The sequence below is a fragment of the Stylophora pistillata genome, chromosome 1 (genome assembly GCF_964205215.1).
Source record: "Stylophora pistillata chromosome 1, jaStyPist1.2, whole genome shotgun sequence".
Classification (NCBI taxonomy): Eukaryota; Metazoa; Cnidaria; class Anthozoa; order Scleractinia; family Pocilloporidae; genus Stylophora; species Stylophora pistillata.
In genome coordinates, this window is record NC_142519.1 from 46,152,725 (window position 1) to 46,164,932 (window position 12,208).

General features: G+C 37.2%; 1 protein-coding gene across 1 annotated transcript; it reads left to right on the plus strand.

Annotated features, from left to right (window-relative positions):
• The first annotated feature begins 551 nt into the window (after nt 1–551).
• On the plus strand, nt 552–11,916 carry LOC111330328 (uncharacterized). The gene is made up of 6 exons (XM_088759559.1): nt 552–5,162; nt 5,847–5,961; nt 6,377–6,490; nt 8,196–8,377; nt 8,868–9,198; nt 9,978–11,916. Exons 1-6 carry the CDS (start codon nt 4,968–4,970, stop codon nt 10,019–10,021), a joined length of 981 nt encoding a protein of 326 aa, XP_088615685.1. The 5' UTR covers nt 552–4,967; the 3' UTR covers nt 10,022–11,916.
• Nucleotides 11,917–12,208: the final 292 nt, after the last annotated feature.

The following is a 12,208-nucleotide window of genomic DNA, read 5'->3' on the forward strand; positions in this document are numbered from 1 at the left end:
ATGGCTGACTTTATCTACTCAACCGTATGCAGCACCTTAGAATGATGGCTGCGGCTGCAAACTGCTCAGAGAGTTTTCAAGACTCACACTGGCCACTTGTTTGGATGATCAGTCGTTTGAATAGATAAGATAAAATGTTTTACATGGGGTCTTTAATAATCGACGTCGATCTGTTAATAGTACCACAGAGCACCCAAGGTATCAGGGTATTATTATCAGAGAATTACCCCCTCCCCCATTGGTGTTTCTGAACCAGAAATGCTGATTTGATTTTGTTCATTTGTTTGGGTTGGGAAATATTATATCTATTTCTTTACATCTGATTCATCCCAAACCCTTTCCAAAGTCTAGAACAAAAACGCTATTTTCAGGTTCGCTGCCCATGCGCCTCTCCCTAATGTCACCTCCAATCCAGCCTTACCACACCGCAGGCATTTTTTAATGAAAAGGGGGAACCTCTGCACAAAAAGGCATGGGTTGAAGGACCAGACTAAAGAAACCCCCTTCCAGAAAACCCCGCATGCGAGAGTTCGTGATTCTGTAGCTTAAAGCATGTTCACAGAGTTAGCTGATAGTTTGACGGAAATAAGTCCTCTTTTATTCCAACCTATCTTTCCCAAAAAGTACATCCATAATGCTTTGCGCGCTTCTGCACTGTCGATGTTCACATAATTTTTAATCGTTTTATATTTATTTAGCTGGTCTTACGCTTACGTAATCAATTTAATGTTGTAGGTGCAGCTGTTAAAATACTCACTTGTACCCTGACAGACCATTACTTCTCTAAAGGGAGGAGGGGGAGACAAAAATTATTTTGCATGCAAACAACTTATTATTTTCTTTTTTGCAGTAGCAAAAAATTTATTTGAGGGGTTGCATACAATTTATTTCGGTTCATTGCGCTTGTAAATAATTCATTTCATAGTTACCGGTTCTGAAAACAATTCAGGATTTCATGATTTTCCATTTCCTCACCCCACTTGCAAATAGAGTATAGTATACAGTAATATATTCGACTGACACTCGCTGCCAGGACTTATCAAAAGGAAAACTGTATATGATATCTTGCCTTATCGTTGCATAAAAGCCTAAAACTGAATTTATTGGGATGACTACCGGTTTAGAAAAGCCCTAATATTTCATAGTATTTTACCTGTGTATCACGAGTTGTCTCCTAGGAGCAGCGCACAGTCTCGCTGTAATTAGATAAACATTTCCTACATATCTCCAAAAAACCAAAATAATCATACTATTTTAACTCGGAAGCATGACAAGACTAAGCAAATGCTGTGTTCATTTCAAAAAGTAGCCGGTATTCCAACACAGCATTATTACAATGAGTTACTTGTTCAGTCACGCAAAGCACACCGAAGTGTAAGTATATTTTCTCGACATCTCACTGGATATCCCTCTGTACAGTTTCTGTTTGCTCTGATGTTCAGGATATTTACAAACTTTACTTGGCCGCCATCCAATCCCATCCCAGGCAAAACATCAGAAACATAAGTTACTGTCTCCCGGGAAGCCTTGAAACAACCATACAAGTGCTCTTTTGTGCTGCTAGAACAATCCTTAACAGTAAAAATAGATCTAGCGCTCTTGTTTCGAGTAAAAAGGTTACATTCTTCTTAGAATATTGCTTAAAAGAACAAACACATTTAAAATCTTTACGAAATGTCTGCTGGTATGGTTATGGATGGAAAGCGTGGGAAATGTCGGTGTCTGTGCGTGTCAAGGAATTCTCTCAGCGCTTTACCAAATTAATGCCGTCGGAAAATAAAAATAGTAAAACTATTTTGGATTTGCCTTTTCGATATACTTGATCATTACTTTTTACAGTAAAAAGTTTTTACTGCAAACAAATAAGAACTTTTCTTACTTAGAAAGGCCTAGAAGTTGCGGTGCAATAAAAAATAATAAAATAAAAGCGGCCGGGCTTCCCATATGATTTTTAGATGAGATAAAACTGGAAAACATGAAAATGGTTTTTCGAAATACTTCTAAGGGTCTCTCGAAGTTTTCCTTGCATTATGGGAACCTAAAAATAAACGGACTGTGTATTACGATATTCTGGCACGTGTCACGTGACCCTCCCAGGCACGCCGGATTGCTGTATTTCAAGGGAAATTTCTTCATTAAAGATGCAAACATCACACACTTTTATTTTTGTAATTGCTTAGATAAACAATTGTTCAAGCTGGGAAAACCATTGAAATGAATCAAAACATGGCCGCTTCTTTGCTTTTTCCCGCTATTCTGGTGGTATTTTCCGTTATTTCGCAAAATGGTGAAAATTGTAAAGTTTGATTGATGGCTCACAAATTTAAAAACAGACAACCATATAATTTTATGTTTGTAGATAAAGATCTAGGCTTCTACTTTCACTTAGCAAAATATTTTTTTTGGCTTGAGATTTTGAAGAAACAACCACATCACTAATTCACTGCATTTTTTGCACGGATTTTTGCTCATTTTTTGACAAAAACTTAAGCTAGTATAGCTCCCTAAACAATCAGTATCAGGATAAACCGTTTGGTCTAGATTGTAGGTTCATTGTGGGCAACAAGTGAGCCAAGTTTGAACGAATTTAGTGGAGGGTCGTGTAGACTCGTCTGCATGGTTTTCAGGTGGACAGGTTCTTAAAAGTCTAAACATTCCACATCTACATCGATTGCAATCAAGAGGCAATTTCTTAACCACCAAGATGATACTTTAAGGTAACTTCAAATTGAAAATAAAAACTGGATTTCCTCCAGAATGAACGAAAAACGTTTCGCAAATGTGGCCTCTACAGGCCTAAAATAATTCAAGACCCGATTAAATGGCTGGAATGATGTTCGGCCATTGTCTTGTCAATCAATGAGGACCGAAGTTAATTCATTGAAGGTAATCTTAAGCTTTATTCATTTATTTATTTATTTATTTACAAGATTTGCCGACAACCGCAACAGCTTTTCCGCCAATCACTGCGGGCTCAGTAACCCATCCATCCCACCCCAGGGGAGGACATCCATCACACAGTAATCTCGTGCGTGGGAAATTAACGTCTCCTTCCCCTAACCCTGTAGGAGACGGGACCTCCATTTATTCGTCCCTAACCGAGAAGACTAGAATATCTAACCGTTTCTTGATATTATAGAAAGGCAGCATATTCTTCTCAATTATTATAAGACCTTGAGTGTTGGTCCGGCCGGGGCTCGAACCCTCGACATCCCGCACAACAGTCCAGCGCTCTATCCATTGAGCAAACCGGGAGGTTAGCAAAAGGTTGCAAAGCTAAGTATAACTGGGATATATTCATTTGAACAGCTCTTAAGCAAGTGTCTATACGACTTTGAGCTATGTCTGTCGCTTCGATGTGTTTTCTGTTACTAGAGCTGTGTTAAATGATGATATCTGGTCACAAAGTTAGTTATTCAAGTATGCCCTGTGACAAAATGAAAATTCAGGAGTTGATTCTTTCATTACTAACATAAAAGAGGGCGCGATTGCCTACAGAAAATAGAGCTATGGTCTCAATGTTGTTTTGTTTTTAATATTTGTTGCAAAGCTACAGATGGCGGCTTTTCAATTCTCCGATGGAACTAAACTTGATCCTTTGTTTTGGCTTGTTTGAATTGGCCACTATTTATTCTTTTATATATCTATTTCGTAACCTGTTGAAGAAAGGAAAAGGTGCGGTGCCAAGGAAATTAGCGGGAAGCACATCCGGACATTTTAATTTCTCTTTTACCTTTTACAGTGGTAGGATAGTATATCGTAAGAGAACTGTGGGGCCTTGGTGTATGACATCATTCGCTCATTAATAAAAGACGAGTTTTTATCTGCCATTTAACAAGAATACTTTCACTAGGCGCCCTATAGCACAGAAGGAAAGCCTTGTAAAAACAAATGAGATACGTCGAGCTACCGTATAATTTTCGAGTGAAAACACAACTCTGCAGATGTAACCTAAGAAAGGTACTTATGAGAACATTTTAGAGGTTCTTAGCCTGACGTGTACGTGTAATTATCGTGCGTCATCTTCGTTTAAACGGATGAAAAGGAAACATTTTCAAGCTAACTTTGGGTACCAACTCAGTTAATTCCCGCAGTAGCATTTACAAACTCATTTCCCAGCCTCGAAGAGAACCGTTATTTGCGGGTATTTAAGACTAAACCGAAGTCAAAAATTACCTTAACGAATTATGTTTTCATAAACGAAACAGCCATTAGCAAGACACCTGTAGCGAAATACATAATGGATTCTCGTCACCAACAAAACAGAACAGCTTTATTTTAACGAGTAATTAAGGCAAAAGTAACCAAGAACTAAGTAACATACTGAAGTAATTCCTTTTCCAATCTGGGAGAAAAGAGAAATCTACTATTAAAATTTTTTTTCTTTATTTAACTGGAATGTTTGAAATAACATTCACATGGAGCTTAAGAGAAAGTTTTCGCCTAAATGATAAACGGTATTTTTTTTTTTGGAAAATAATAAAATTTCGGTTTTTGAGATATTGAAAAAAATTGGGTTGTGTTTTTAATATTTGTCTGAGATACCTGTAAAAATTTTCAGGTGAATGACATCTGACTCCCTGTCTCCGATTTTGGGTAAGGGAGACTCTCCTCTTTACAAGAAATCGCTATTGTAATAAAATTAATCAAACATCACTATTTCAATCTTCTGACCCTCCAAAAAGTAAACATATTTACAAGAAGTAAACATAGCATCAAAGAAACCCTGATCTCTTTTACGCCAACGCGATTTTGGTTAATTTCTTACACTAAATAAGTTGTTTGGTATTGAGGAACTGAAGAACTTTGTTCAGGCAATACGAGGTAATTACCAAGTTGGAGCTCCGCTGGATGAAAAATAGTTTTCTAAAATGTTGATTCGTTACGGTGAATGATTGGTTGTTTCAGATGAGTGCAGAGTCATTCTATTTAAGCCAGACAACATAGACAAGTATTTACGTAATCACATGATTAAAACCATACAAGTAGCGAATAAAGAAAGCTGCGAACTGATATGCTTTGAGGACCCCGACTGTGTGTCTTACAACTACGGACCAGTTCTGAGTGACACTCCTTTATGTGAACTGAATAACAGCACACATCTACAAACCTCCAGCGAAAATTTCATTATCAGAAATGGCTACAGCTACCGAGGAATTGAGGTAAGTCTTTCAACCAAACACAATCAAAGTTTCTTCCGTTGAAACCTCATGTGACATAATTAACTAAGCGTAGGATCGTCGAGGGGCTGATGATCCAACAATTCCGCCCCAGTTTGAACAAACAAGTCATTTCTTATGTCTCCAAACTTTTCCCATCGGGAATCACATAAGATATATATGTATGTACAGACGCTCAACACTTTCAACCCTGATGATGGCAAACAGCCGAAAACGTTTGGTTTTAACATTTCGATAATTTTTGTTAATCTTTTTAGCCTTGTATATATAATATCTATAACTAACTAAGTTACACAGAGAATAAACCAGAACGAAAAGGTAGTCATGTTTTTGCCTGATTACTAGAACTCTCCTAGTTAGGCGATATTGAAGTATCCATCGGGTACAAGTTTGGAGGAAAACAAATCATTAAGATGTGTAAAACGCGGGGCGGCGTACAACAGACCTTGCTCACGGCGTAAATTAATTTCCCAGATGTTAGAGACCAGGTGAATCTTCGGGAGGTTTAATGCTTTCTCGAAATAATGAATCTGATGACCTCTCAAAATTATAGTGATGATAATTAAAAAAAAACGAGAGTAAAGAGAATAATCCCTTAAGAACCCTGTGTGATCTTAGCACATAAAGAAGTAAAAGTACTGATTCTTTTTCTTTTTTTCATCAAAGAATCCTTGTGAAAGCAGCCCATGCCAGAGTAATTCAACTTGTCAAGCTGGCTTTACTTCAAAAGGATACCGTTGTGTCAGTCCACAAGGATTAGGGGGAGAGAATGTTGAACAAGGTATTCCAAGTTTTTTTTATCAAGTAAGGCCAATATTCCCGCATCTTTATGCTTCTTGGTGTTCTCGTTTTTCTGCCTGAGAAATTTTCGAAATTCTCTAAAATATTTGACTGCTTGTTTTCAAAAATATTTTACTTGTGTATAACCAAAATTTTCCTTTCCACTTCTTAGCAAGTAATTTTTTTTATCAATTTGAAAAGTCATTCGCACCATCCTATCGTGATCATATTCAAAAGTTTCACTCAATAGTATTCGAATTTGATAGATTTACATTTCGACCCCTACAAAAGGCACTCTTCATTTCTTAGTGAGAGCACTCATCAACAGGGATTAGATTAGGACAGCAGAAATACCTAAAGATCACTTCATCGTGTGTAAGTAGCCTTTCTATCTTTTGTACTCTTCATTTTTCCAGTCGCTCTGCCTCAGAACTGTTCTCAAGCCCCAAAGCAAACCGGAGTGTACAAAATCTCCAGTCATGGATCAGACCCATTCCCAGTGTACTGCGATCAGACAAGTGACGGAGGTGGTACGTCAAAACGAATGAGGGTCTCAGTGAGTTAATTGCTCGGCGTAAAAATTCAGTCGTTGGGTGTAGAAATTGGCAAATTTAAACCGTTCGTCGTACAAAAAAAAAATGAATCTTAAATATTTCATGGCCACCACAATGGAAAGATATTGACCATAAACCATACTATAATAATAATAATAATAATAATAATAATAATAACTTTATTTCAGTGTCAAACTTCTAGCTAGCCTGTAATAGGCTTACTAATCGGGGACACCATCCTACCTAAAAAGTACAATAATCTTTAGAATTTACAAACTTCTAGCTAGCCTATAATAGGCTACTAATCGGGGACACCATCCTACCTAAAAAGTACGATAATCTTAATTTGCAATGATAAAATCTTTCGGCTGAAAGTAAATTATATATAATAATATACAATGATTAGGAACATATCTAGAATTCGAAATACAAACTCCTTAAGCTACAGTCAAACTAAGACTTATTTAATAAGATCTTTAATGTTCATTCGGCTCTGAAATCTATATTAGGAAGTGTATGTGGGACAGTTTCCGTTGCAAAAGTCGTTCTCCACCAAGCTAGCGAGATCTTTTCCTAATATTGGCCATAAAGGCCGTTAATGTCTGTCACACGGTCTCTTGGGCTAAGTTTGGACCAGAGTCGTGGTCCAAAGAACGTCAGTGAATGTTTCTCATGCCTGACACTGTTGAATCGTGGGATATATAAATCAGAATTTCTCAAATGGTAATTAGATGGCGTTTCGCTGAATAAGTCCAGTATATTCTTAGGGAGTAACTTATGCTTGACCTTGAACATGAATATTGCTATATCTTGATGACGCTTATTATATAAGGAAGTAAGATTAGCGCGTTTTAATGACTTGTTATGAGACAAATTCCAATTACAGAAAACCGCCGAGGCCTCTTTCGTTCACGCGTTCCAGTTTCTTTCTATCCGACGCCTTACAAAAATGCCAGACTGGGCTGCAGTATGTAAGCTGGGGTAAAATCGCTGTCTTGTATATCTGAAGTTTGGCTTCGGTAGGGATCAGTTTCCTGAGCCTTATTAAAACACCAATCAACCTACTTGCTTTTTTTACAAATGGTTAAAATAGGTTCTGAGAAATGCAGATCTTTGTCTACAGTGAAACCTAATAATTTAAGTCCCTCAGGGATGTTAATGAGATGGCCATTTATGTCTCACGTCAGCTGAGACGGCTTATGTTCACTTCCGATAATCATGGCTTGATATTTGTTCAAGATGCCAACCAAATGGTTCTCTTTGTACCATGCCGAACTTTTTTCCCCATCATACTTGATCCTCTCCATAAGGAAATTTTTGTTACTATGCGCATAACAGAGTTGGTGGTCGTCAGCATACATTGAAAGACTAACTGAACGGTCCAGGTAAACGAGATCGTTTTGGTAATATAATACACTGGCCAAAACTTTAACTGACTACAGTAGTTTCCATATAAGAAGTTCTTTTAGAGGTGACAACACAATTATTTAGGAAGGCCCTTGGACTTAAAATTTAAAATGAAGGTCCGGTCCAGGTCTTATTGATTTATCTCTTGTTCTTTAGCGACAGAAATGCAGTCAATTGGAAAACTGTTTCCAAAGCTTTGCAGAAGAAACGAGTAATTTCACGACCCTGGACTATTTCTGAGATTTTTTCTTTTTTTTTTTTTTTTTTTTTCAAGGCTGGACGATGATTTTCAAATACGTTGGAGGCATTTCTTCTTTACCGACTGGTAAAGCGTTATGGAGTTCCTCCGACACATTATCAGAAAATATTACCGCTGCTTTAGATACCACTGCAACCTACCTAGGTCACTACAAAAACCGTCTCGTTCAAAGTTGGCAAACTTTTAACCCTCAAGAAGTAAGTCCGTAAAATATTTACATCACAGAGGGTTAGGCCAAATAAATCAAATACATCAATCAATCAATCAATAAACTTTATTTAAGGAGGGACGCTCATTAACCAAAGGAGTTATCTAACATGAGGCCCTCATATATAACAGAGGGTTAGGAAATCTTAGGAATGACCTGGAAAAGGAAATTTAGGAAGAAACCAATGTATTAGGCCGAGGTTTCTTCTTCACCCTGGAAACTTTAAATGCTCTGAGGATGATTAGAACCAAGGGTAGTAGTGGCCAAAGAAGAATTATACCAGAACCAAGCCGATACAATAACTTCTAGTTCAAAACTTTGCTTCCTCGAGTTTACATAGTCATATCATGTGACATACAAAGAATCGATGAAATGTTAGGGAAGGACATGGGAATTTGAGGAACGATTCTTCCAATTCTATACGCATGTACGGATGCATTAATATGAAGATGACAGACAATTTTCTTGTGTGACTTTAGGTTCGTGTAGTACTTTACGCGAATGGAGCAGAGGTTATGTTTATGAAGTTCAATGCCAGAGGGACAACTAACATTGACTGGTTTTCACAACATAATCTACTTCAGTCACCGTGGAGGGATCTTAAGAACGCGGTGAACATTTTTCCCTTTCGTATTAGTGGCCATCACGGGACACGCAACTTTGAAATAACTGCCAACTACGGGGGATGTAATAAAGACGCTGGGTGGATGGTGATCACTGGACCTTACTGTAACTGGGAGAACCTTTATGCTGTTCCAGGAATACTCTACAGCAAGAAAACTCACAAAATCACATGGAATGATTCCCAAGGTAGAAATTACTTTAAGATTCCCAGAAAAAAAAAAACACCCGTTATTGTTTTGTTTGTTTGTTTGTTTGTTTGTTATAAAAACAGGGAAATAACAAGGGAACTTCTGGGCAGAACTTATCGAATGGTTTATTTGTTATTCTTTTATTGTTTGAATTAAAACAGCATGGAATAACTATTTTCATTTTGTTTTTGTGTAATAATCGTAGCTTAACCTAATCCAGTCGACTCTCCCTCGGGTTATAATAATAATAGTAATAATAATAATAATAATAATAATAATAATCAGTTTAATTACTCTTTTTGTAGCTTACAGCTAAATTACAAGAGTGATCAGGATACAAATCATATCTATACAATAACATGAAACACGTGTCTTATTTCTCAGTTTCTTTTATTCCTCCAGTGTCTTTATTTCTCCAGTGTCTTCTATATTCTCTCTCTTCTTTTATTTCTTCAGTGTCTTTTATTTCTCCATAAATCGGGGGCTCAACAGTGATAATTTAGGACACCTTTTTAACTCTTTTTTCTTCTGGGTGTCTGACTTAAATTCATTGCAAATGTGATATTCTGAGGCAAAATCTCAATTGGAAATTGAAAGGATAAAATGTAGGTCATTCAGGAAAGATTACTTTTATCCTCAGCTTTTTATTTGTCTTCTTCTCCCTCTATCTCTAAAAGTGAATTAGGTATTTTGGCAATCGTTTATTTATTGAAATCTCAAGGAATAGTTTACTATGTTTTATTTACTTGTGAATATCTTTTATTTTCATTTCTCAAGCTGACGTCGGAAGCGCTGAGGCTATGATTGTCTATGTTCGTTGAAGACCTAGGAGGCCATTTAATGAATAGTCTGAATAAAGTGTTGTGAAGTAAAAATTCTGCTGTGGCTTAAATACTGGAATGTCGCTTGTGCGGCGAACGCCATATACCCGAATCCAAAAACGAAGCTAGTAAAGATGCGTTTAAAGATCCAAACCGAAAAAGAAATAAATATGATACTCATCTTGAGACAGGGACCTAACCTGCTAAAGTTTCCGAAATCTCTATACACTCGGCGCTAACCTGCTGACGAATTGGAGGAACTTGGAGAGATCAATTAAAGTGCCAGACTGGTAACTAGGTGGTGTTCAAGAAAAACTGGCTCGTTGCTTCCTCTCCGCTCTCCTCTCTGCTCGAAACACTTTTCGTCATTAGAATTTGGCGCAAGTTCGTCTGGTAAATATTCTTTGACCGAAAGCCAAATTAACTCGCTCACATCAGCCCGCTTCATGGCCTTTATTCTTTTCGATACCAGTAACTTCTTCCAGGCTGCGTTTTGCTCTCTCAAAGGAACTACAATTTCAGGGTGTTAGAAGCGTCATTCTTAACTTAAGGAGAACTTGTAACTCAGGATCAAGTTGCTGTTGATTTCCCTTCCGCTCGCACTGATGAATCGTTCTCACGACGAGCCTTCTTCGCAATTTTCTCAACTTTAGCATCGTTACTTTCAGAAAAACTTTGAGCAAAAACTGGCTAGCCTAGATTAGATCACATTAAGTTTGTTATTAAAGAGCTGACAAACTTTGGAATAGCAATCTGATTGCTTGATTAACAGATGAAACGAGATGGATCCACTCTTATACAACATCTCCTGTTACGTCCGCGGAGCGAGATGCTGGAAGTTCGTCCATGTTAAATTTAACTGTCTGTGTTGAGGCTTTCAAAGACCCGAAGGACAAACACTCAATTACGCAACACCAGTGTATCGTTATTAAAATAACTTAACACTTAAGAGACATACCAAAACATCCCCTAATGAACACAAAATGCCCCTAACAACTTGCAGAAAGCAAATTTCTATTCTACTTCGTTACGAAGCTATTTAGATATTCTTGTAGTTTTGTTTAATCATACAGTGTTATGGTACTGTTGTTGTGTTAATTATTAAGTGAGATGGCCTTGAAATTTCAAAAAAACTTTGTAAAAGTTGATTACGGTGGGTACCTTTAAATTAGCAACGGTAATAAGTTTAAAAATGAAGAAATTTTCCTCCTTGCAGCCTCTTTTCAGCAAAACTAGCCATAATGACGGAGTTTAAACGCTGAGGTAGTCTGTAAAAGTCGAATATTTAAATTTTACTCATATCTATTAAATACTTTGCATTGACTTCTCTTTCAACAAAATGGTACCATAAAAGGTAAACAGAAAGAACTCCCGACAACAATTGGCCTAAAAGTTAACAGGAAGTTAATTGAAGCTAATCTCACGCTAGGTTTAACTGGAAAAAATCGTTTTAACAACTCCAAAGCAGGTATCTCTAGCTAGGGCTTCTTCGTGTCTGTCGCTCGGATCTGTTTTCTGTTACTGGAACCGTGCGGAATGATACCAGAGATTATCTGATCACAAGGTTAGTTATTCAAGTATGTTGTATACAAATGAAAACTGAGAAATGGATTATTTCATCCTTTCAAGAATTTAAATAGGCCTTAAAAAGCCTTATTTTGTTTTTAGATCAGACATGGTTTGCTGTTACTCTATTTTGAAGATTAAATGAATGTAACCGGGGAAATTACAATTTATCGACTTCAAGTTTCGTTCTTTTGTTCAAACTGTGTAGTGAGCATGGGTTTTCGTTGTTACACGCTGTCCCAGAGAAAGGATCGCGGGAGCTTTTTCATTCTTAACATACGAATTACACTAAGTCAAGAACGAGAAAAACAATAAAAAGAATAGGTTTATGAGGCGGCATTTTACTGCCGTGACGTATTCTCTGTCTACTTCACTCTTAAAGGGACACTCACGGTTTGACATGCGCAGTAGCATACATTCTCTCCGAGACTTGTCATGCTCGACCGCCATTATGGAAATATCGGTGAGTTGAAGAATTCTGCATATATTTTGCATTTAAATCAAGTTTATCCAAAGCAAATGCTCACGGAAGTGAATTTCTTTTACTGAGGAACCTTCGGTGATCTTTTGTAAATGTAAAAGCGCTTGTACGACGAAGCGCAAAGAAAGTTCTCGTGGGTG

What these genes read in the sequence shown, in the direction of transcription:
- LOC111330328 (XM_088759559.1), top strand. Translation starts at nt 4,968, where the DNA reads ATGATTAAAACCATACAAGTAGCGAATAAAGAAAGCTGCGAACTGATA. An exon ending in ACAGCTACCGAGGAATTGAG is followed by an intron (nt 5,163 to 5,846) that starts GTAAGTCTTTCA and finishes TTTTCATCAAAG; the next exon opens with AATCCTTGTGAAAGCAGCCC. An exon ending in CACATGGAATGATTCCCAAG is followed by an intron (nt 9,199 to 9,977) that starts GTAGAAATTACT and finishes TCATTTCTCAAG; the next exon opens with CTGACGTCGGAAGCGCTGAG.